This window comes from Gracilinanus agilis, chromosome 2 (assembly GCF_016433145.1).
Source record: "Gracilinanus agilis isolate LMUSP501 chromosome 2, AgileGrace, whole genome shotgun sequence".
In the NCBI taxonomy this organism is placed as follows: Eukaryota; Metazoa; Chordata; class Mammalia; order Didelphimorphia; family Didelphidae; genus Gracilinanus; species Gracilinanus agilis.
This window is the reverse complement of record NC_058131.1, coordinates 58,674,445-58,700,012: the sequence shown is the minus strand read 5'-3', so window position 1 is coordinate 58,700,012 and position 25,568 is coordinate 58,674,445. Positions and strand designations below refer to the sequence as shown.

At 37.3% G+C, this 25,568-nt stretch overlaps 1 protein-coding gene across 1 annotated transcript in view; it reads right to left on the bottom strand.

The window, feature by feature from the left end:
• Positions 1 to 3,123: 3,123 nt before the first annotated feature.
• ZDHHC7 (zinc finger DHHC-type palmitoyltransferase 7) overlaps positions 3,124 to 25,568 on the bottom strand; it is a 52,156-nt gene continuing 29,711 nt past the window's right edge. The window contains exons 3-8 of the mRNA XM_044663199.1: positions 23,118 to 23,449; positions 18,155 to 18,279; positions 14,632 to 14,728; positions 14,061 to 14,142; positions 10,760 to 10,890; positions 3,124 to 5,238 (exon numbers count right to left, since the gene is read on the bottom strand). Coding sequence (XP_044519134.1) covers positions 5,062 to 5,238; positions 10,760 to 10,890; positions 14,061 to 14,142; positions 14,632 to 14,728; positions 18,155 to 18,279; positions 23,118 to 23,432 — 927 coding nt within the window. The 5' untranslated portion in view covers positions 23,433 to 23,449 and the 3' untranslated portion in view covers positions 3,124 to 5,061. The remainder of the gene's footprint in view (positions 5,239 to 10,759; positions 10,891 to 14,060; positions 14,143 to 14,631; positions 14,729 to 18,154; positions 18,280 to 23,117; positions 23,450 to 25,568) is intronic.

The window sequence follows — 25,568 nt, the reverse complement described above, 5'->3', positions numbered from 1 at the left end:
AAAGCAAACGGCCTATTTTGAAGTCGCCTCCAAATACTATCTTTTCCTGACTCTTGGCCTTACACAGGCAGATTAAAGAATCTCACAGGATATTCGATTTAGAGCTGGAAGGGGCTTTGGAGATTATCCGGTTTCAGTCCTTCATTTTACAAGAGGGAACAGAGGCCCCTAGGAGGAAAGGGGATTGTCCAAGGCTAAATAGGTAGCAAGTGCCCAAAGCAGAATTGGAACCTCAATCCAAATGCAGCACCCTTCCCCACCGCCGACCCCTGCGCCTTTTATAGACTTGATACATGGCTGGGTAGGTTTCCCACACCATGCTTCCGTTAGTCTTTGCTCAGAACCACCACCAATTCTGGCATGACCCACCTCCACATCGTCCCTCGGCACAGAAACCACTTTTTTCCTTTGAAGTGCTCACGATGTGAGCTGAGGTCTCCAACAGCCAGGCAGAGCTCTATCTAGGAATCTCAAGGCTCTGCTGGATCATCTTTTTCCAGGGTCATGGCTGCTCTATGTCCCTTGCTGGGAGGTAGGACAAGAGAGGAATTAGAACCCAAGGTCTGGCCTGTCAGGAGTCCCACAGGGCAGCTGGTCGCCATAACCCTGGCTTCTGGGAGGACCTGGCACATTTCACGGCCCATTAGGTACTTCACATCAGGTTTCCTATATTCCCTTCTTTTTCCCCACCCAGTAACCCTAAGGTTTCAGGAAAATGCTCACCGAGCCCAACCTAGAGGTGATCGTTGTCTATTCATCCTAGATGGCTATAATAGGGGATGAGAGTTAAGCCCTTGTTTGCCCTAGTTGGAGTATGACTTTAAAGCCAGTAAGACCGACAGTCTCACTTGTCTAGAACAACACTTTTCTCCTCTTAAACAGGTTTATAAAAAGTAGATGCGTGTAAATTTAATGTCACACCAACTTCTCACCCTTAGGTCAGACATCCGTCATCACCAACAAATGCAGGCTTAGATGATGCTCTGGAGTCCTGAGGGTTCAATAATACTGGCCGATAGAAAGTCAGGAAGCCCCTACTAGACCAATTTTCACATCAGTCTGACTAAATGAAATATTACTCTACTAAGTTAATGTCTTAATTAGCATTTCACCCTATTTGCCCAAAGGAGTCATTACGCAGGATGAATGCTTTGGTATTATAAAAGACCCCATTTTCTGTCTAACTAAACCTAAGAGAATCCTTAATTTCTGTTTTCTAAAAAATATATTTGATCCTCCCTGTTAGGAGGAAGTGCCAAAAAAATTAAAGGCATCATTCTTGTGGTCTATTCGAAAGTCAATAGACTGCGATAGGTAGACTTCCTCATGCAGGTCTGCCAGGGCATTTTCCTTCATTCTTGGACCTGCACGGAGGGAGTACTCGCATAGGCATGGCATAGTGCCATGTCCTGGAACATAGAAAAAATCCAGCATCTTAAACGAAATCAAGAGAGAAGCTGCAAACTTAACAGTTCTTAGAGTTCAAAGGGCGCTAGAAAAAGCCTGGTTATTTTTACAGAGAAGACAATTACGGGGCAGAAGGGTTAAGTGGCTGACTCAAAATGGTGGGGTGGGATGAGAAGCACCAGAACCCAAGGTCTCTGACCTGCAGAGCAAGCACTCTGTTGTGTTCAACTGCCTCTCGACCGCCACCTGCTTCTCCTCTAGAACTTTACCAATGAAAATCTTGTCCCCATCTTTCCAGTCTGATTTTGTATTATTCCATTCCTATATAATCTTCGCATTCCTTAATCTCATCCCATCTTCCTTCTCTCTCCTTCTTTTCTCCCCTCCATTAAAATGTTTTTTTCCTCTTTAATACCTGCCATGTAGCTCTCTTTTTGGCATTAACCTCTCTACATGCCTTTTCTTTCCTTGTCAACAGAGCCTACATTTTATTTTTAATAAACCCATATCTTCTTAGAAACAACACTGTGTATTGGTTCCAAGGCAGAAGAGTGGAAAGGGTTAGACAATGGGCATTCAAGTGACTTACCCAGGGTCAAACAGGAAGTGCCTGAGGCCAGATTCGAACCCAGGAACTCCCACTCCAGACCTGGCTGTCCATCCACTGAGCCACCCAGCTGCCTCTGACCCTAAATCTATTTCTTTGTATCCTCAGTTCCTAGTATAAAGTTATGTACATATAAAGTGTTTAACAAACATCTGTCCAGTGAGCATTTAAATGGACCCTTGAAGGTTTCACACTTTGAAGCACAGTCATTCTCTGCAAGAGGAAATGCTCTAAAGAATCCTCTGAGCATACGTTTCATTCTACTCTGACATGGGGAAAAGAGTGAATATGCCCCGGTATACACAGACCCCAACTAACTGTCATGAAACACACGTCATTCCCACTCCCGTTTTTTCCAATGCTCCCCAGGGACATTTTCCTCCATTTAATTATACCATATTTACCCCGATTCTACAATTATCCAGCGTGGATGTGACTGAAGTCAAGAAGATTATGAAGGGCAAGTGGTGGCTAATAGTAATGGAAAATACCTCATTGGTAATGAGGTGGAAAAATCTCCAGGTTTTTTTTTTCCAGCTAATTTAAGCTAACTTCTAAGAGCACCTAGAAGAGAATCCTGTTGGTTTTAATCATTTTGAACAGAAATCTACCTGAAATATGATATGCAAATCCTTACAAACAGAACAATTTAAGTCTTTTCTAGGCTACTTATGAGCTTTAATTATATTAGGCTATGACTTGGGCCTGTGGTGTGCAGGGATATTTGCACCCCAAGTTAAATAACCTCAGAATTTTGTCTAAAGTAGAATAATTTTCCCTCTGCTCTTCTTCCTCTGGTCGGTCATGATTTTTGCTGGCTATATTTGGCTGCTTTATTTTAAACAGAACTTTCTAGGTTGAGTATAAATCCACTTTCATATAAATGCTGGTTTCACAAACATGTTCTAGAGAGTTACATCAGAACTCCGTAATAATCAATACATACTATTAGGCAAATTCAGTTTGGATATTAAAATTATATCACAAGGCCTGAACACTGTATTAGTAAATATCTTATGCTTCCTTCAAAAAAAAAAAAAAGAAATTCAATGAGCCAAGGAAAGAAAGGCACTAAATCCAATTAGACCCACTATCATTTAATTACCAACTTTGAGAAATGTCAATGAATGGCTTTATTTTATATAAAAATTACAATGAAAGGGGTTGAAAAAGCCAAGTAGACCTGATTTCACACACATACTTGCTAAGTCTCACAAGATTCAAATTCTGAATAATCTTCAACCAAAAGAATATATCATTTTGAAAGCCTCATGACGAAGCCTAATATATGCTCCCAACAGATGTGGGGGAAAAAAAGATTCTTTTGGAACTCGTCTCCTTTGTCGATCACCCACAAATCAAAGCTTTCGCTTATCTGGCTGCTCTGGATCAATTTCCTACTTTTTTTGGTGGCGATCTCACACCAATTAATTTCTTTGTTCATGTGGCTTTTGTGCGCTGGGTTGAGCTCTTGATGAAGTCCATCTCTACTAGTGTAAGGTTCGAATCCAGATGCTTTCTTTGACAATCTTCACAGACAAACAGAAAGGCATTATGTCCAGAAGGAAAATACCAAAATGTTTCATGTGAGAGATCAATTTAAATAAGGAAGACCTCTTGGCATGTTATACATTGCTTCTAGATGCTTTGGACAAAACATACACAAACCAGGTGAGTTTAAGGCATTATCCCACCCCCTCCCCAGCCCATCTCATAAGGAGCTCTTCACCGTTTAGAAATAGTCCTCAGCTACACACTGAGGTTCCTGGTTCTTGTCAATTGTAGCGTTCGTGGCAGTCCCACATGTGACTCTGGGCTTTCTGGTGGTTCACTCTTGTTTCTCTTTTTTACCAGGAGAGTTACAAATGCGTGCCCTGCTCTCCTCTGCACCAGAGCCACAAGAAGAGCCGACAATTTAAAGTCATGGTGAAATGCTACTGGTCTGCCTTCACTGTGGGGTTATATGATCTCCTCCTTGCTCAGACTAACAATGCAGCATTGAGATACACAGAGATTTAGGTTTTCTAACATGAGGCTTGACTCTTCTTTACCAAGAGTGACATTCATCCAGATAATGCTAATTTGGCTGAAAAAAAAATCAGTTTCAGCTCTTTTATACGCTCAAATTTTTAAAAAGAATTAAACCCACACAAGATCTTAAAATGGGAAGGGGGAAGGGAGACAACTGATTGTTCTTTGGATCTGTAGACTGTCCAATTGGCAATACATTCATAGTTAGCCCCAAAGGAGGATATCATAGCAGCTTTCTCCTCTTCCCTGAACATAGATTTTTAAAAAATAGCTTGCCATTAAAAATAAAAATTTTAACTTTTTAAAAAAAGGAAAAACTACATACATTAAACTTGCTGCTAGGATCAAGAAAATATTTTGTCCTAGGGTTGGGCAGGTGAGAGGAAAAGGGAGTAATAATAGATGGGGGTAAAAAATTAATGAGTGTACCTGATATTTACCTATGCTGTTCAGTGCACAGATCTTTTGCAATTTAATTGCAAGAGATGATAAAAATGAAAGACTGAAATGAATCTCTAAGAAAGGGTCCCTCTATCTTTAAGATACGGAGAAAGCAATAACGGAATGGAGTGACATGGTAAACAGAAATTCCCTGATGCTACTGGCTTGAGTATTCTTGTCCACTGAGGATTTTTGTTCCATGATTGACAAATGCAGCTCAGTACACAGGATTTTTAATAAAATAGCATATGTAATACCCCAAACAACATTTGATCAAATGAAAAAGATTTAACAAAAATCATAATCTCACAGTAGAATAATGACATTTGGCTTCTTTAGTGTGGCCACATGCCTTACATTAGTGGTACAGCTGAAAAGTCATTACAGCATCCAGTTAACATCTTGGAAAATTTGTGATCTCTGTGACTATAAATGTATAAAATTTTGCTTGCTACAAGCAACTGGTTTGTGTTGGTTTAGTTCCCATTGGTCACAGATTATATGTCGATAGGCTTTCAAACCCCAAATAAATATCCTAGAGTGCATTTGCAAGTTCCAGTATGGGAAAGTGGGCCTCACACAGAAAACTCTGGACCACCTCTCTTTGACTTCAGGAGGAATCTTCTGATTCGAAATCCTGCAAAAGGATTCATCCATAGGATTGAAGGCTGGCCCCCAAAAACAGACTTCATCCCTTCCCAGCGGAGCCTCCGTTCCCAAGTTGGCTTTTCACTTTTCAGTCTTTCAATCTCCTGTGCACAAATAAAGAATGATACTGCTTGAAAATAGACAAGCTAAAACTGAAGAGAAATTTAGAGACTGAGCACAATTTTTGAAATTAAATTATTAAAATAAATTAACTTAAATTATATATTTTTGTTTTTGATTCAACATCTGATGCTCAAAGATAGAACTCCTAAGATTTCTGATGGAGTCCCTAGAGATCATCCAGTCTAAGACTCAATTTATAAACTGAGACTCAGTCATGTTAAGTGACTTGCCCATTCTCCCACATCTAATAAGAGTAAAACTTAGATATTTTCTTTCATTAAATGTTAGATATATTTTCCAACAGGAAGACCTTTTAAAATCCGAAGAAAAATGTTTAAGTTAAGAGGAAATTTCAGTGGGTGGTGATTATGCCATGAGCATTTCATGTTAGCTTAGCAGTTGTACGACAGCCAGGTATTAATCAAAAGTATTAAGCATCTACAGCGTGTTAGGCACTGTGCTAAGTGACTGAGATACAAGTACCAAACAAAATGAAACCATCCCTATTCACGATAAACTTATAATCTAATCAAAGAGACAAATCTAATACATACCCACATAAACATGTACATATGTCATTGTGTGTATTAATCACAGATTAATAGTACATATATGTGGTGGCAGCTACGTGGCTCAGTGAATAGAGAGCCAGGCCTAGAGACAAGAGTTCCTGGGTTCAAAAATGGCTTCAGATACTTCCTAGCTGTGTGACCCTGGACAAGTCATTTAACTATTAATGTCTAGCCCTTACCTTATTGATCATAAAATGGAAAGTATGGTTTTGTTTTGTTTTTTTAAGTACATATGTGTGTTAACTAAAGGAAAGAAAGCATGGATAGTTGGGGCTAAGACTTCATACAGAAAATGGTATCTAAGCTACATCTTACAGAAAAGAAGGTCTGTAAGATTGGGGATAGGAGGGAGGGCATTCTAGGCATAGGAAATGGCCAGTAGAAAGGCACAAAGACAGAAGATAGGAACAGAGAGAAAGCCAGCTTGGCTGAATCACAGTATGAGAAGAGAAATGATGTCCACTGAGAGGCTCGACTCAGTTTAGTGTCGGTCTAGGTGGAGCATCGCCTGAAAAAGTCTGACCAAGGCTTAGAAAATCTGTGAAACACAACACTCAGTAACTGACTAAGACTACAAACCAAGTACTTGACAAATCTTAAACTCTGGGACAACCATGTTTATTTCTGAATCAAACCAAATAGTTCCCTGGAATATCTCTGACAAGCAAAAGTGATTTTCCTGGGGCAGCTGGGTAGCTCAGTGGATTGAGAGCCAGGCCTAGAGATAGGAGGTCCTAGGTTCAAATCTGGAGTCGGACACTTCCCAGCTGTGTGACCCTGGGCAAGTCACTTGACCCCCATTGCCCACCCTTACCACTCTTCTACCTATAAGCCAATACACAGAAGTTNTCACTTGACCCCCATTGCCCACCCTTACCACTCTTCCACCTATAAGCCAATACAAAGAAGTTAAGGGTTTTAAAAAAAAAAATCTAAAAATAAAAAAAAAGTGATTTTCCTTCTCTTAGCTTCAGATTATCTTTATGTATAATAATTAATCTATCATAAAAGATAATGCAAAAGCTAATTAACAGGAGCCTGATGGTGACACTATGAAATGCTTACAACTATGTACAGCTTATTACTTCAATTAAGACATATCTTTTGCATGGATGGCTTCTTGGAGGATGCAACATGTGTCACACTTTGCACTATCCTCTTAACATGAGGATAACCGAATATAACCTTAAGATTATCAAGACAAACAGTTACATTTCTACTTTGAAGAAAGGAACAAAATTATTAGTTCTGACTATTCAAAAATGATCGATTTATATAATTAATCACTGTAAATTATAAGATAACCCATTTTCTGCATTAAAATGTTATGCATCACTTAAAAATACTCAAGGACTTATCTCTGATTTTTAACTGACAGTATCTGTGAGAAATCAATAAAATAATAGTTTTATTTTAAAAATAAATGAAAATCTGGCCTCAGACACTTCCCAGCTGTGTGACCCTGGGCAAGTCACTTGACCCCCATTGCCTACCCTTACCACTCTTCTGCCTTGGAGCCAATACACAGTATTGGCTCCAAGACAGAAGGTAAGGGTTTTAAAAAATATCTAAATAAATAAATAAATAAAGACTAAATTGTAAGGAACCAGTGGGTCAAAGATCAAATGATATAAACAATAGAAAATTTAATCCAAGAAAAGAACAATGAAATATCATACCAAAATTTCTGGTATGTTACTAAAGTGATCCGGAGGGGAATTTTTTTCCCTCTAAAATCTCTTATCCATACAAAACTGAGATAGAACAGATCACTGAATTGGGCATTAACTTGAAAAAAAAAACACTAGAAAAATAATTAACTAAGAAAGTCCCACCCACTAAAGATCAAACTAGAAATTCTGAAAAATCAAACAGATAAATTTCTAGATTATATCAATAATGAAAATACAGAGATGTAAAACAAAATACTAGCAGACTATAGCTTATTGAAAACATTATATTCTATAACCAGATTTTATTTATACCAAGCATGCAAAGTTGGTATACTATACGGAAAATTTTAAGCAGACCATATTAATAAACCATATGACTGTTATTAAGAGATACAGAAAGGATTTAAACAAAATTTAATACCTGTTTAAAATCACTAAAAAAAGCACAGGAAAGAATGCAATTCACCTTAACATGGTATATTTATCAAAAACCAGGAGTCAACACATTATGTTAAAAGAAAAAAGGCTAAGGTGACTTTCTAATAAAAAGCAAGGATAAAGCAAGGATATCCATTATCACCCCTACTCTTTGGAAAATTCTAGAAATGCTAGCTATAACAATAAGAGAAAAAAAAGAATTCAATGAATAAGCACAAGCGAAGAAGGTGGGGAAAAAAACCAGTTTTGTTTTGTTCTTTTTGCAGGTAATGCCATTTCTAAAATTCTAAAGAAGCAACTAAGAATTAATCAAATTGGTAACTTCAGCTAACTTTAGGGATATAAATAACACTGGCATACATTTCTGTATGTTATTAAAATCAAAGAAAAAAGATTGAGAAATTCCATTTAAAATAACTGTAGAATATATGAAATATGAGTCAATCAAGACATCCTCAAGAAAGTAAATGAAGCACAACCACAAAACATTTTTTGAAGAAATAAAGGCATAACTAAATAATTGGAGAATTAATTACTTATGGGTAGGACATGCCAAAAGGATTAAAAAAAAACAATGTCTAAATTTATTCAGGTCATTCCAATCGATCTAGGACAGGATAGGAATTCATTTGAAGGAACAAAAAGTCAAGAATTTTCTAAGGAATTAATAGAAAAAAATGGGAAAAGAAATACCTAGGAATACCAGATCTCAAACTGTAATATAAAGCAGTCATCAAAAATACTGAGTATTGGTTACAGAGTAGAAAAGTTGGCAAATAGAAAAGATTAGGTATATAATACATTGAAGCAAATATAGTATCAAAATATTTGATTAACTCAAAGACCCCAAATACTCGGGTAGGTGAAAAAAAAAAACAAGAAAAAACTGCTAAGTAGCCTGCAGAAATTATGTATATAACAACTTATACCAAAGGTCAAGTTAAGCTCCAAATGAAAACATGATTGAGATACAAATGGTCACATAATAAACAAGTTAGAAGGTTAAAAGTCTTTTGCATAAGGGAAAGGCAGGGCTCATGACCAAACAAGGAACAGAAAAGCACACATGAGAAAAAATTGGCAATTCTATTTACATAAAATTTAAAACTTTTTGCACAAATAAAATCAAATACAATTTAAATTAGAAAGGAAATAAGTGGAAGGAAAAAACCATTGCAGCAAGATTAAAGGTCTATCATTCCAGATATATAAGGAAGTGATTCAAACATAAAAGTAAGTCATTCCTCAATAGTCAAAGTATATGAACAAGCAGTTTTCACAGGAAGAAATCTGAGCTATCAAAAATTATGTTTTTTAAATGTCCTAAAACAGTAATTATTAAAAGAATTGCAACTTGGAACAACTCTGAAGTTCCTATCCATCAGAATGACAAAGATGACAAAAAAGGAAAATGACAATAGCTGGAAGGGTTATGGGAAAACAGATGCACTATTATACTCTTGAAGGGAGCTGTGGAATAATCCAGCCTTTCTGGGCAACAATTTGGAACTATGCCCAAAAAAGTCACTAAATTCTGTACAATAAGGCCTATACTATAAAGAAATCAAAGAAAGATAAGGACCCATTTGAATAAAAATATTTGTAGCAGCTCTTTCTGTAGTAGCAAAAAACTGGAACTTCAAAAAGCATCCGCCAATTGGAGAACAGCTGAAGAAATGACAGTCTATGAATGTAATTAAATAAAACTGCACCATTCTAAGTTACAAAAGGATCAGTTTTGGAAAAACTTGGAGCAGACTTCCATGAATGGAGACAGAATGAAGCGAGCAGCATCAGGAGAACAACTTACAAGTCTAACAAAAATATTTTTGAAAATCTAAAATATCGAAGAACTCTGATGAATGCAAGGACCCAATGAGCAACGATAATTTCACCTCCTAATAGAAATGTGATAGACTCTAGGTACAGAATGATATACATTTTTTGACCTGTGCCATGTTGGAAATTGATTTGACAACATACATTTTTTTGCAAGTATGGGTTTTTCTCCCCCATTTAGGGGATGGGGATAGTTGAAGAAGGAAATATGGGAAGGATGGAGACTAGTAATAGATTTGGCCCCCACCCACCGAAAAAAAGGAGTTAAAGAAGAATTTTTTTAAATATGCAGGAGAAATGAAGTAAACACAGTCAAGCAAGACAGCTCTGAAAGTTATACTGGGAGCCAGATAGGTGGATAAGTGGATTGAGGTCTAGAGATGGGAGGTCCTAGGTTCAAATCAGGACTCTGACTCTTCCAAGCTGTGTGACCCTGGGCAATTCACTTACCCCCCTCCCCCCCCTTACTGCTCTTCTGTTTGAAACCAATAAACAGTATGGATTCTAAAACTGAAGGTAAGGGTTTTAAAAAAAAAATCAAGTTATATTGAATTTACTATAGCTTGAATACATTTTTTAAAAAGCAACCTAAATGTAACTGTTAAATAATTTCATATATAATCTTTTTTCAGTAATGAGGAAACACTTATTTTGTTTGGAATGCCTTAAGTTCAGTTTCTTTTTTTAAATAAATTTTGAAAAAATAAATGTAAGAAGGAAAATAAAAGATAATAGCTGTAAAGTCCATGGACAAGGATTCAAACTCTCCCTCTGATTCTTATTACCTCTTATTCTTATTAAATGACAGTGAGTAAGTCATTTAAGTTCCCTAGGCTTCAGCTTTCTTATTTATAAATTATTGTATTGGACTAACTCCTCTGGGAGGTCCCTTCCTGCTATGATCTGTGATCCAGCAGTCTGAAGCCCCTAAAACCCCCATTTCAGAGAATATTACAAAAAGCAAAAAACTCTGCCCCTACCGTTTCGTCGTTGCATATTGAGTGGATCTGAGTGCCAAACATGACTGCGGTGAAAGTGAGAAACAAAAGACCCTCAAGGCACAAGAAGATCAACAGGATTACAGTTACAGGTGGAGAAAAATCACTGCATTCTGTGAAACAGGTCAAGAGAATCATTCATTAGAACAGAGAGCATATCCCCATTGTGTCAATGTGAACAAAAAGTTCACTTATAGAAATCCTATGCTCCTAAACAGTAGAGGAAGGACCATATTTATCGGCAAAAAGGCAAACCCAACTGCAAACAGAGGTCCCAAGACCCAGAGAATGTTTGAATGTCTTTGGGGACCAGACAGGTCAGCCCTATACCAGTACAAAGGACACCTGACAATTTTGTTTCCTAGTAAGTAGTATCACTGTCTGATTAGACAGGAACTGCTCAATTTTTGTGAACTGTTTAAAAAATAAGCTAGGATTTTTTTTAGTTTGTTTTTTATCATAATAGAAATTGCATTATTTTTTAAAGTGTAGAAAAATTAAAAAATCAAAACAATTTACTCTCCAAGAAGGTACAAAACGTCAACAACTTTCATCTTTCCACAGTGAAACTTCTGACTAGAAAACAATATTTGTACATGAGTAAAGTTAGCCTGCCTCATTCCCAATGAGACATAACTATGACCAGATGCCTCTCTTTTTACACATTACAAATATGTCTCTTTACAAATAGGCAAACACATTTTGTGATTGGGCACATCCCTAAGTGTGAATAACATAACTCTTAGACTCAAAAAAAAAGAGAAAATGGCATTGCAGAGTCAGGCATAATTAATTTAACTAGTAATAAATTCAAGGTAGCCCTCACTGGACTATCAAGAAAAGTGATCTTAGAGTTCACGAAAGAAATATACATATGTTGGCTCACATCCTAAATTATACACATTAATTAAAGATGGGTTTTTCCCTTATATGCCAAGTCCTTTTAAGCAAAAAAAATTCTTTTTTATACTACATGCAAAACTAAAGACATGTATTGAATAAATTAAATCTTCTTACTTTTCAATATCATTCAGCTAAAGTGAATGACTAGATACTACTTTTCATGTACAGTTGGGTTCTAAATGAGAGAACTGGCAAAATACAAATTCAATATTTTCTGTTGCTTCTCATATTAAGGACTTTCTCACAGTTCCAGCCCAGAAGTATTGTTTCCTGGTGGCCCACACTGCATTTTTTCACCTCTACCTACAGTTAGCTCTCACCTCCTCTGTAGACTAATTGCAGGCGGCCTGCTATTCATATTCAGCAGAAGCCCGAAGGAAAGGTTTGAGAGAGCGGAGGAGACCACTGCATCCTTGGACAGCATTTCAGTTCAGTAACTGGAGGTGTCTCTCCTCTCCCCACCCTGATTCATCCACCAGGAAAGGCCTTTTAAACAAAATCAGAATTACCAACCCTAACCCCTTAACTCACCCAGGGAAGAGCTAGATGAGACACATTGTGAGCTGACCAAGGGAAAGGGGTGCTGCTCAAGCTGGTATTTTTACCAGTCTGAGAGGAATACCATGAATCTCTACCAGAGCTAAGGAGAAGTGGACAGGATGGGAAAACAGAACAACTTTCTAGCCCTCCTTAATGGGGCTTATATGATGGGATTTTTTTTTTTAAAGATATTTCCAGAAAATCAAAGTCAGGCCAAACAGAAATACATTCTTGATTGTCCAAGCTAAGGTTTCCTTCTGTTAGTGCTCTCTTCTAAGAGATATGACTGCATGTCATTATCTTACCGAATCATAAAGTCTCTCCCTTCTCCACAGTATATGCCTAAGATGGTGGTGGTTGTTTAGTCATTTCAGTCAAGTTCAACTCTTTGTGAACCCATTTGGGGGTTTCCTGGCAAAGATACTGGAGCAGTTTGCCAATTCCTTCTCCAAGAATGCCCAGGGTAAGCTTTAAGAAAAACTAAATATCTCTTAAATTTTTTAGAGAATGACAACACAGCTATCTTTCTAAAATGACTTAGTGATGAGCCCTATTCCATAGGAGGAAAATTAATTTCCCAAGTCTCTTGCTCTTAAAAAGAAACAAAACTATTTACACTGGGTAAGAGAAATAATTATTTTATTTTATTATCCCTCCTAATAGTGAGGTTAATTTGGTTAAAAAATTAGCATGAGCTAGTAATATTTTGGATTCATTTTTAAGGTCATTCTAACTAAAGATGGTATCATTCAGAGTTTATACAAAACCTAAAATATGTCCCTGAAGCAAGTCAGACACCTCACATTCCAGCCTCATTCACAGTCAGTCCTCTGAAGTAGTCTAATGGCAACCAATTACAACACTGAACTTCAATAAATGGAAATTCATTAATATCTTGTGTAGTTCACTGAATATATATATTAAATATAATAGCTTTGAGGCTTTTTTATTTTTAGAAGTGATCATAAATTTGAAAACCAGGCTCTTTGTAAGCAATCAAATGAACGTACATGAGAATTACCTAATAGTAGTGAGAGATGCAGTGCATGGCTATGAAAAAACCCAGTTAACTGGGCCTGAGGGGACACAAGCCTATAACCACTTTAAGCTGATCTGGCTCATGTTCTAACCACTCACACCAGAAGAACACAAGCTTAAAATTAGAAAGGGCAACTAGGAAGCACAGTGGAAGAATATCAGACCTGGAAGGAAGACCTGAGTTCAAGTCTGACCTCAAATGCTTCCTGGCTCTGTGACCCTGAGCAAGTCACTTAACCCCAACTGCCTAGCCAATATTCTGCCTTGAAGTCAATACTTAGTATCAATTCTAAGCCAGAAGGTAAGATTTCCCCACCCCATCCCTCCAAAGAGCCCAAAGTTAATGAAGGCAAGAGGAGGAAAAATGAAATTTTACCAAAGTAGGATAGACCTTTATGTCAACACTGTAAATCTGTTTTTTAAACAAATGAACTGAGGAAGAAGGGAGAAATTTTTGGCAGGAATAACATTCTAATGGAAGGCAGAAAATTATACTAATTTCTATTAGATACAGTATCTGGAACAAGCAAATGATGCAACTCTCCAGAGCCAAATGACATTTGTAACTATGAGGGAAAGCTGATTATGTGGCTTCACTGGTCCTAGAGATAAAGTTTTGATGTCATAATGTAGACAATCTCATCCTAGGAAAGCATTCAAAGAGACAACAAATTCTCTCCAAAGCTAAAATTTTTAAAGTGTTTGCCACAGAAATATTTTGTTTCTTTGCACACACAAAAGTATGGTAATGCTATTTCTGTATTTTTATGAACAATTTTTATATACACAAATATCTGCTTACCAGTCCACTGCCCTCGGACACAGGAAAAAAACTGAAATCCACACAGGATCAAAGCATGAGCTGAAGACAGAGCTATATACATCTGGAGAACAGAAAAAGTAGATGGGTATCGTAAAGCAAAGATCTGCTATGAACAGAAAAGAGTGAAGGATAATGGCATTCTTCCTATTTCGTTCCACAAGTCAAGTAAAAAGAATGTACTAAATACCAAGTGATAAAAGTTAAAATGTTTTAATCCTTGAAATCAAACAGTGTGCCATTTACTAGCTAATGTAAGTCAAAGGAAAAATTCTTCTGTCAAAAACAGGAGAGGATAAGGATTTCTGATGTCATATGAGAGATCATCATGGCCCAGACCTGGAGACAATACTTGCAGCACATAACTGACTCTTCACCTACTTTTTATCAGCCACACAAGGGTTACAATCTGAGCCTCACCATGAAGGAGAGGTAGGGAAGAACTGGCTCAATCCTAGAAGAAAAGAGCCTGCTAAAAACAAATTGATAAAAAAAAAAAGGAGTTTGACAATCACTGTAAGCCCCCCACCCCCCAAAAATAATTTTTACTTACAGTAAAGAGCACAAAAAACCTCTGATTTTTTTCTCCCACACAATTGTTCACCCATGGGCAGTGGTGATCCATCTTCCGAATACATCGCTTACAAATACTGGAAACAGAAAGGTTTTTTTATTTTTAATATACTAGCACAGACAACCACCAGAATAACATAACTAAGTAACTCAAATGAAAGGGCAGAGAAAACAAGGAGAAAATGGAATTAAAATAAATTAAACTATCAACCATTACATTAAGTCTCCAATTTACAAAGGTGGTTGTGTTCTCAACATTTCAGAGCATAAAGAAAATGTTGGCCACAATGAATGTTGACATTATGATAGAGTGGAGAAGCCACTGAGAAGATATCTTGTTCCATCCACCCCACTGCTGACCTAGGCTAAGTTTAAGAACTGAGGTTCAAATAGGAGAAGAAAGGTGATTCTAGGCAGCAGCAGATCTGTTAGCAAGAAAGAGCTTCTGGAATAAAACAGCCACGGCTGTTTCTATATCTAAGGTCAGGACTATCTACCTTACTGTACTCACAAAACAATTATAGTTATATACTGCTTCAAAGCAACAGCTTGCAACCTAGGGGCTCTGGAGTTACTGGAAAAGGCCTGTGAATCTATTATGTTCATCAACATTTTGTTATTTTGATGATGACTAAACAAATCTCGGATCCCCCACATATTACATAATTTGTGCTATTATTAATAAAACATAACTTCACTGAAATGTATTAATGAATTCATAGTAGCCTTCTAATATTAGCTATTTCCTTAGGAGACAATTTCTAACAAGACAAAATTAACTACAGGTGTCTGAAATCTTTGGCTTTACAACAGGATCGCTAAAGATAAAAAGGCTAAAAATCACCGCTTTAGTCTATACAAATATTTTGAATAAACACAATTACTTCTAAAATGGTCTATTTTCTAAGTGCTACAGAAATTTTAAAAAATGCTAAGGATACAATCACATTGAGAATTAGTGAGAAGTTCAAAATAATTTCCCAAATTTCCATTTGGAATTCAGATCACCATCCAGCAGAGTGTAATGACAACAACAGTAAGACCTGGTGTGAATTCTTTACCTCTCTAAAGACTCAGTTTCTTCAAGGGTATATAATAAGCATGATAACACTAGCCCTGCTTACCTTATAGGGGAGTTGTGAGGAAAGAACTACGTAAAACTTATAACCACTAAATAAGAATGAGTTATTATTAGGCTAACATTCATTTTCAAGCCTCTTAAATTTTAAGTGTATTAATACAAGAAAAGCAATTTATAAATATACAAAGGATAATAAGTATTCCCCACTCATACAATGAATCCACACTTTAAATACATATCTATAAAATACCTAAATTTCCCTCTTACAACATCATCCAATCACACTTAAAAGTTTATGCTTAAAATACCCCACTTTAATAGGTCTAACTGGTCAACTGACTATTTAATTTGAGGAAGACTAGCAAATGAAATTAAAAGGAAAGGCCTTATGTGGTAGCATACTTGAACTTCAGACTCTGAAGGAAGCCAGGGATTCTAAGAGGCAGGCAAGAAGAGAGAAGTAAAGAGTAGCCTAGGCAAAGGAATCGAGACAGAAGATGAGATATCATGCATGAGGAACAAGTAAGCCAATATAACACTTATCTAATCTTTATGAAAGGGAGTAATTAATGTTTAGTAACTCAGGAAGAAGGGTAGAGCAGAGCCAGACTATAAAGGGCTTTAAATGAGAAACAGAAATTTAATACTTGACCAAAGCAGCAACAAGGAGTCACTAGAGCAGTGGTTCCCAAACTTTTTTGGCCTACCGCCCCCTTTCCAGAAAAAAATATTACTTAGCACCCCTGGAAATTAATTTTTTTACATTTTAATAGCAATTAATAGGAAAGATAAATGCACCTGTGGCCATCACCGCTGTCCTGGATCGCTGCAGCACCCACCAGCGGACAGTGGTGCCCATTTTGGAAATCACTGCACTAGAGCTATGTAAGCAAGAGGAGTGGAACTGTCAAATCTGAGTTAAAATTATTATTTGACAGCTTGTTGGAGGATGGATTGAAGAGGGAAAAGTCTAGAGGAAGAGAAACCAAATAAAAGGCTCTTATAACAATACAAGGGGAAAGTATTGTGGAGCTAAACTAGTATGGTGACCCTACTAGTGGACAGATGGGAATGGATGCAAATAAGACATGTGGCAGAAGAACCAGCTCAACAGTGCAACTGATTTGCTGTCAGCCTGAAGAAGAGGGAGTAGATGACACCAAAGCTGAGGATATAGGAGACTGGAAGAGTTGTGATGTTCTTAAAATAAATAAGAAAGTTAGAAAGAGGACTAGATTGGGGGTGGAGAGGTATTTTGGACCTGTAATATACAACAGGTAGTTGGCAGTATAGGAATGTAGTTCAGGAATGAGAGACTAAGCTGAACAATATTTATCTGAAAGTCATTTATGTCTAGACACAATTTATCACCAAAAGTGCAGAAAGAGAAGGTAACCTTGGAGAATATCTAAAGTTAGGTGATCAGACTTGAATAATCATTCAGCAGAAGAGAACAAAAGGAGCAGACAGAGAGGAAGAAGGGAATCAAGAGAGCAGATATAAAAGCCTGAGAAGAAAAAATATCTAGGAAAAGAGGATGCTTGACAGTGTTAAGTACCTCTAAAGGTCAAGAGGGATGAAAACTAAGAAGATGCCATTGGATTTGGCAATAACATGTTATTGATAACTTTGAAGATAGTAGTTTGAGTTGAGTGGTGGTGATAGTCATTTTACTTAGCCGTGCACAGATTGTCTACTTTCCTAAGAGGTTTCTCTTGACATCCAATATACAATAATAATGATAGCATGTCCAAAGGAGAGATGTTTGAAATCATCTAGTTCAACCTCTTCCTTTTACAGATAAAAGAAATAGAGGCCTAGAAAGCAGAAGTGGCTGACGGCTAGTATTATTAACCTTACTTCACAGATAAAGAAACTCAAAGGTAAAATTATTTGCTCCAGGGCACATAGCCAGTAAGTCAGAATTGGAACCCAGGTCTCAATACAAACCAACCTTCTACCTCACTATCTTGCTGCTAACCATTTCCCTCATTCCCTCACTGCCCAGATGATATATAGTCCAGGAATTTTAAGCAACTTAATATCCTTGGCAAATGGCAGTTAAGTGTAAGTCAGCTGCTCTACTGCCTTTTACTGTCTGATGCCTTCCCTACCAAAATCATAATTTGGCACTAAAAAGCCAAACGAAATATGGAGCGGATCTGTTCCACTACTATTCTTCATGAGCACAGATAATTCAGTGTGACCTATGTAAATGCTTTAATATGACTAGTTACTGGTTACATGCCTGATGAATATATTATGAAATCTTGTCACTAAAATGTATGAACCATTTTAAAGTAAATTAATATATTCTGGAATATAATTCTAAAAGGCACTAAGTTTATGTTTTTTTAAAAAAGGGAAAAAGTGTTACAATATAGGCAAGGCACCCCCCAAACACCCAGGAGCTTCCTTCTACCTGCAGTGGTGCGCACGCTCAGGCTTGACACAGCAACACTTAGGACACTTGTAGATCACTTCCCCGGGCTTTAGCTGCAGACTCTCCATGTACTCTTTAGTAGCATTGCCTTTGGGTACTGCCCCCTACAGGGTGAGAAGTCAGAGAAGAACCATCAAACCTGTGTCTTCATGGTTATGCTTGCTTCTCAACACATTTTCCATATGAATACAGCCTCTGCCACTTCCACAAAAAGACACCATTAAAAGATTTCCATAAAGTCCCATGACATATACTGGATCTCAAACCTTCCCCAAGTCAAATTAAGAATTTCATTCTTTTCCATGATTAACCAAACCTGTACAACAGGCTAGGTCCATGATGATGAACCCATGATAGCACTCACACCAAAAAGGGCATGCAGAGCCCTCTCTGTGGGCACACCTGCAGTTGCCCACCAGTTTGTGACTAGAAAGCCAAAGGGACTTGGGGTGGAGCTCTTCCCTTCCCCCTCTCCACCAACTCCTAAGGATATTCCTTACTCCCCCTCCCCTCTGCCCAGTAGCCCAATGGGAGCATTTCCTCCCTCCTCTGTCTAGGGTAGGGGTGGGGCACACAGGCACAGGGGGTGAGGAAGGGGGTGGATGGGTAGCACAATACTCAGTCTGGGGGTCGAGGTGGGGTGGAACCCAGCACTCTATCTCCAAAAAGTTCACCATCACTGGGTTAGATTAATATCTAATCTTAAGCTATTTCAATTTAAGGGCTGGCTAATACTGGCAATACGAAACTCTTCCCAACTCCCCAGCCCATTTGAATGAAAAGTATACTGTTATTGTGCTATTTATAATATAGTTTCAGAAATAGGTACAAATGAGAATAGCTGTGCACATTTGCCTTAAATTATTTAGCTTACATTCTAAAGATGATATATATTTCTAGTTCAATCTACCTTGTAGAACACTCAAATGTTACCGAATCAATTTCCCTTTGCTCTAGTCACCCCAATCCTTTTTTGCTATGTTCTATAAACGCACTGCTTATTTCTATTATATCTTTGCTCTTACTGTTTCTTCTACTTTAAATGACTCCTTAAAAAACACAACACAACACACACACACACACACACACACACACACACACACACACACACACACACAACCTAATAATACAAGTTTATCACAGTAAACTGACCCAACATGTTGGAAAGGATCAGAAGCAGTAAGGTTCTTCTGTCTCCTCAACAAAAAGAATACATATTAGAAACCCCAAAGAGAAGAAAAATAGATTTTAAAAAATTAAAGCTCTTTTAGTTTTGTATAACAAAAAGAGTGCTGCATCTGGAGTCTGAAGTAGGCTCTAATAAGATGTAAAAGTAGAAAAGGGAAGAAATCCTAAATTCAGTTTAGGAGGAATACAGAAAGTAGCTAGCTATCAGCACCAATCCCATAATTTGAAAGTATCTTGTGTCCAAGAAAGGAATAAGCTGAACAGTCCAAATGCTACACTGGTACCTTCAAAAGGTAAAAAGAATTCAGAGTATTTTAGGTGGGTCTTCTAAGGAAGAATTTGTTAGCGTGAACATAAGCAAAAATAATACTGAATAAAATGGAATGAATGAGCTACAATCCACAATGACTGAGGAAAAAACCCACCTACATTGATTACAGATACACTAACTAAAACAATCATTTCTTTAAGCAAAGGAAAGGTATAAGATGATTAAAAAACTATTTGAGGCTGACTATTCTAGGAGGGATCTCACAGAGTTAAGGAGATCCTATTAGTGAAGATTATATCCTCCCTAAGGGCAGGAATACAGAAAGAAGGCTTTCAGCAAATATTTGTCAAATGAATGACTGTTAAATAATAATGGTTAAGACCCAGTTACAGTACAGGCTCCAGATTATGAAAGTATAAAGTGGTAGCTTTAGAAATGAATAGGAAAGGGCAAATTTGAGATACTTCAAAGGGGTTCAATGGGAAGAATTCACACATCTGATATAACAGGAAGGGAGTATGCAAACACTCAACAGGTTACATTTAGTGGGAACTTTGATCTTTCCAAAATATATTTTGATTAAGTTCAATCCATATAACAATAACAATAATAATCAAAAGAGGATAGTTAGACTTGGGAAACCTTAGAGATCATCTAGTCAAATGCCCTCATTTTGAGGGTGAAGCCGCTAAGACACAGAGAATATAAAGTCCTGACCAAATTCACAGAAGTAATAGCAAAGACAGGTAGTTGGAATCAAGATCTTGTATTATCTAATATCAAAATAGCCAGTTTCTCAGAAAAAGGATTTAGGCCAGTTCTTTCATAACTTACAAGTCTTTAAGTAAGAAAGCCTAATAAAAGATTCAACTTCTCACTATAGTTGACCAAAATAGGATCAACCCTTTGATTTTGAAAATTCCAATTAACTTATTCTATATCAATTTATTGCTTTACTAGCATGTTGCACTGGGAGGGTGCTTACTAAATGTTTGTTTCAACTAAAACTATGTTATTTTTATAACTTGTAATCACTTTTCCTATAATTACACAAGAAGGTAGTTTGATGACCCAGAGTTTTGATCACCAAGTATCACTAAAAATCTTCATTTTTGCAACTAGAATGCTCTTTAGTACAGAAAAAAAAAAATGAATACTTCTAAAAATGTGACATACATATAACCTAACAAAAGCACAGATTTATTTACATATTTGTTTACTAAAGGTTTTCTGGTTTAGTTGTTCATGAGTCATGTCTGATTCTTTGTGACCCCACAACACACCAATATTGTCAAGGGGTTTTCTTGGCAAAGATACTGGAGTGATTTGCTATTTCCTTCTCCAGTGGAATAAGGCAAAGAGGTTAAGTGACTTGCCCAGGGTCAAAATGCTAGTGTCTAAGGCTAAACTTGAACTCAGGTCTTCCTGATTCCAGGCCCAGTTCTCTATCCAATGAGTCAACCAGTTTTCTCTTTACTAAAAGTGCCCTTAACCTTATTTAGGTTATTTAGGCCCCCAAGGGGAGCAACTAATAAGCTTAATAAATAAATCATATGGAAACACATGATAATCTTGGACCTAAAGTACTAAAGTGCTTGAATAGTACTTTTACCCCAGTTTCTTCAAGGATTCTTTTTTTTTTTTTTTTGCATAAGGCAGAATATTAAGTCCAAGGAATGGAATAAAAGATGTCCTGACATCGTATGGCTGTAGCTACTCATTTAGACAGAAACCTAGCTTAGTTTTCTGCTGACTTTTTGCCATGTTCTGGGTCTCCAAAGATACAAATGAGATGGGATAAACTTCCTGAACAAGCAGAGCCACCCTGAGTAGTCTAGCCAAACAGTAACTCTGACTGTTGAATCCTCACACATCTAACTTCACATATCATGTCTGAGACAGAAACTTATCCTAATAAGTTCAGTTATAACTCTCCATAAACCTCTGGAACATCTCACTGAGTGACCCAACAAAAGAAGTAAAGACCAAATTTGAAAGCTTTTTGCACACTCCAGTGGCTAGTACAGTGAATTAGTGGCTAGTACATCAACCTTTACTAATAATGGTACATTTAAAACAATAACAACAGGTTCCAAGCACTTCTGCCATGGAGAAAACCACAGGCAGTTAATAGTATTGTGGACTTTTTCAGACACTCACTTTTCATTTACTTCTGGGTTATTAACAGGCTCTAAATGGCAGTTTCCTAGAAGCATGGCCTTTAGATAACATATTGCTCCATCATTCACTCTAATCTAACTCACTCTTTGTTCCCTACTCAAAAAGCTAGAGACTAAATAATCTCAAGTCTCTACTACCAACATCAACACCAACTTCAGGCTTGGGGGTTTGGAAGCAGCTAAAGGAGGTCAGAGAAGGGCCAGAACTTGAGTAGGCCATGTTACTGTAGAGCTCAGACCAGAGATGAAATCCATTCTATTGAACTCTACAAAGCCTCTCTACACTAATAAAGAAAACTGTTTAAACCCAATGGAGAAGGTTCACTTCTAAATCTTTTGTGTTCTAGAGATCTATGAAGGATGGCCTGGGGAGGGGGGGGGGGGGGATCTGAAAGTTTAAGTAAAGAGGAATGTTGAATGGTAAATGCTACTTGATGGCACAACAAAGAGAAAAATATGAAGAACTGACTTATCATTTCACTCATCTCTCCTGCTAGCACTATATAAACAGCATACAAGTAGGAGCCTTGGAAATACTCATTACTGCAAATGACATTAGAAAAGATACTTCTGTGTGTGTTTTTCATCTCCTAGAAGATGTATTTATAGAAATAGGTGGCACAGTGGATAGAGTGCTAGGATCGGAGTGAGAAAGACCCAAGTTCAAATTCTGTCTCAGACACTAACTGTGTGACCCTAGGCAAGTCATTTAATTGTCTCAGTTTCCTTAACTGTAAAAAATGGAGAAAATAACAGCTGTTGTAGTAAGGATCAAATGAGATTCACTACATTTATAACACAGTGCTTGATACAGAGTAGACACTTAAGAATGCTTATTTCCTCCCTCTTATACTACAAATAATTCCAAAGCAGAAGGACAAAAAACATGGCCAAAAGAAGGAACAGAAGAGGTCCAAGGTTTCACACAAATCAGGACAACACTACAATTCTTCCCTAATTCCTCACTCCCCCCAACCCCCATTTACACCATCTGAACTTTTCTGACAAAAGGAACCTATTCTAGAGATTACCCAGTTCAAATGTGATTTTATAGAGGTGCCTGAAAACCAGAGATGTACTCACCCAAACTCACACAGCAAGTATACCCAGCCTCCTAACTCCCAGGCTAAAGTGTGATATGACTCTCACCTTCTGGGAACATTTCTCTAATTAAAATACCATGTATTTAGGAAATTCATATAAATAAAAATTTAACATTAGATGAACAAGAACTACTTAGCTGTAGACTCCACCTAAATTTAGCACAAGAGAACATATCAATAGGAACAATGTTATTACTCACGGGGTCGGTCAGCATTGTCCTCAGATGAGATGACAGGGCTAGAACTGCCAAGCAGTTAAAAACAACACCGTTGATCATAGAGTACCAAAAGTCTTTGGAAGGCAGCAACATGACAAAAGTCACAACAAAGTCTGCATAGACAACAAGAAGCCATGTCATGACAGCGCAGACCATACCACAGCCATCCCGGATGAACCAAATCCTGTCTGCCATGTCAGCTTCAGATGAGGATGAGGATGAAGAATCATAATTCTCATTTTCAGCAAGAAGGGGATGATGTTCCACATCACGGAACCTATGCCCTGATGACTGCATGATTTCCTGGGCTTACCCTGAAAACAAGAAAAAGGCAATGTTTATGCAAACATAAACTACAACATAAATAACCAAAAAAAAAGAGCTATATTGTGTGCTAGTACATATGCCACCTGAAAATAATACATAAAATAGATTTCTCCTGTGGTTTTCTAAAAATATATTTTAGGTTTGAAAATAAAGAGATACCAAAGAACCAAAAATATCTCTAATAACTTCTGTTCTGAATTCCAATGGTTTTGGCCTTTCTCATCTTTGTCCATAATGCAATCAATACCATTGATCTTACTCATATAAACTGTGTTGAAATGGTAGCCACATTTACATTATAAAAAGAACACAATATCTTATGAAAAAGTTACATGTTCTTATGCAGTATACTTCTCTGGACTCCTAAAATGCCAACCTGATTTCCCAGTTCGTAGGATTGCATAATTTAGTTTTGAAAGAGGCTTTATCTAGTCCATTCTCGCCATTTTACAGAAAAGGAACCTGAGGCTAAGAGAGATTAAGTAACTTAACCAAGACCATATACATAGGAAAGTATTAAATCACAGAACTCAGTCAGAAGGGACCCCAAAGATCTATCTAATTCACATGTTCTTGATTTTTTTTTTAAATCCCATTTACAACTCCCATAGTGATCGAAAATATGATATCAAGTTATCCTGTGACATGGAACTTAATGCCTAAAGATGAAAAGCCATTTCATTTTAGAAAAGCTCTAAAGGTATAGAACTTTTTTTTTACATTGGTGAAATATGTTTCTCTTCACCATGTAGTCACTGTTACCCTCATTCTTTAAGTTAAGCCAAACAAGTAATCCTTTTCCTGCATAAAAGTCTTAGTATCTTGAAGACAATTGTCTTCTAACCTTTCGGTTGGCCAAACTATCTTCCTTCAATCTCTCCTAATATGGCACACAGTCTCCATTTGCTCCCTTGAATGTTCTTTAGCTTGTCAATATCCTTCCTGAAATATAATGTTATGAATTGAACACAGAACTTCAGATTTGATATGACCAGTGAGAGTATTATCCCCCTCGTTTTGGACACTTTTCCTCCATTAAGCCTCAATCACATCTTTTTGGATGCCATGTCACGTTATAGTAACTTTAGCTTAATCATGTAGAGTTCCCTTATCCTATACTTCTGAGGATAATTTAAAAAAAAAAATACCATGGCTTTAATGGAGAGAATGCTAGATTGGAAGCAAAAGTCCTGCTGGCTCTGCAGTTACTACCTATGTGACCTAGAGTTGGAATAACACTTAAAAGCTCTCCAGTCCAACACTTCATCTGGTCAATGAAACTGAGGCTCAGGGGAGTAAACCTGGACTCTGAATAACCTTGGGCCAAATTTCTACCTCCCTGCACCCAAGGTTTTCATCTGTCAAATGAGGAGGTTGGATTGGATAACCTCTAACATTCCCTCCCCATCTTAATCTATGATTACATGATTTCTAGATTACATTCCACTGTACTGACCTTGGGCAATCTGGTATTGGTGACAAATTCAAATTACTTCGAACATTTATTAAGCTTCTACCATATGCTGAGAACTGTGAAAGGCAACTGACATTCAAAAAAAGGAAGTCTCAGCCTTTTAAGTTCTACAAAGGGCTTTTGTTAAAGCCCTATACTGAAACAAGAAGTCTACAGATGAGGAAGCAAAGGCTCAGAAACACTAAGAGAGTTGCCCAAGACCACATAACAGAGTTTCAGGTCGAGTCTTGAAGCAAACTACCTCCAAGAACAGTTCTTTGTCCATAATACTACCCTGTTCTTCTCCACATTGACTAAACCTAGACCTTCTCCTCCATTCCATTCAACTCTTCTAGGTCCAATTTGTTTCCTTTAATTTGCCCTTTTCATTCTGATGTGAAATACAGCATGGTACAGTGGGGAGAAGCTGGCCTTGGATCCAGAAAGACTCATGGTTAAGTCTTCAAGTATGTCTTTACCAAATTTGCTGTATGGCCCTGGAAAGTCACAATCTTTTACTATCCGAGGCAACCATCAAGCCTAGAAAATAGTGGAAAGGATTTTCTCAACATGGGAATTCCCTCAAATGATGAAATTACAGGTGTAGCTCTAGTCCTATTCTCTCATTTTGACGTCACTTAAAGGAAAATAGT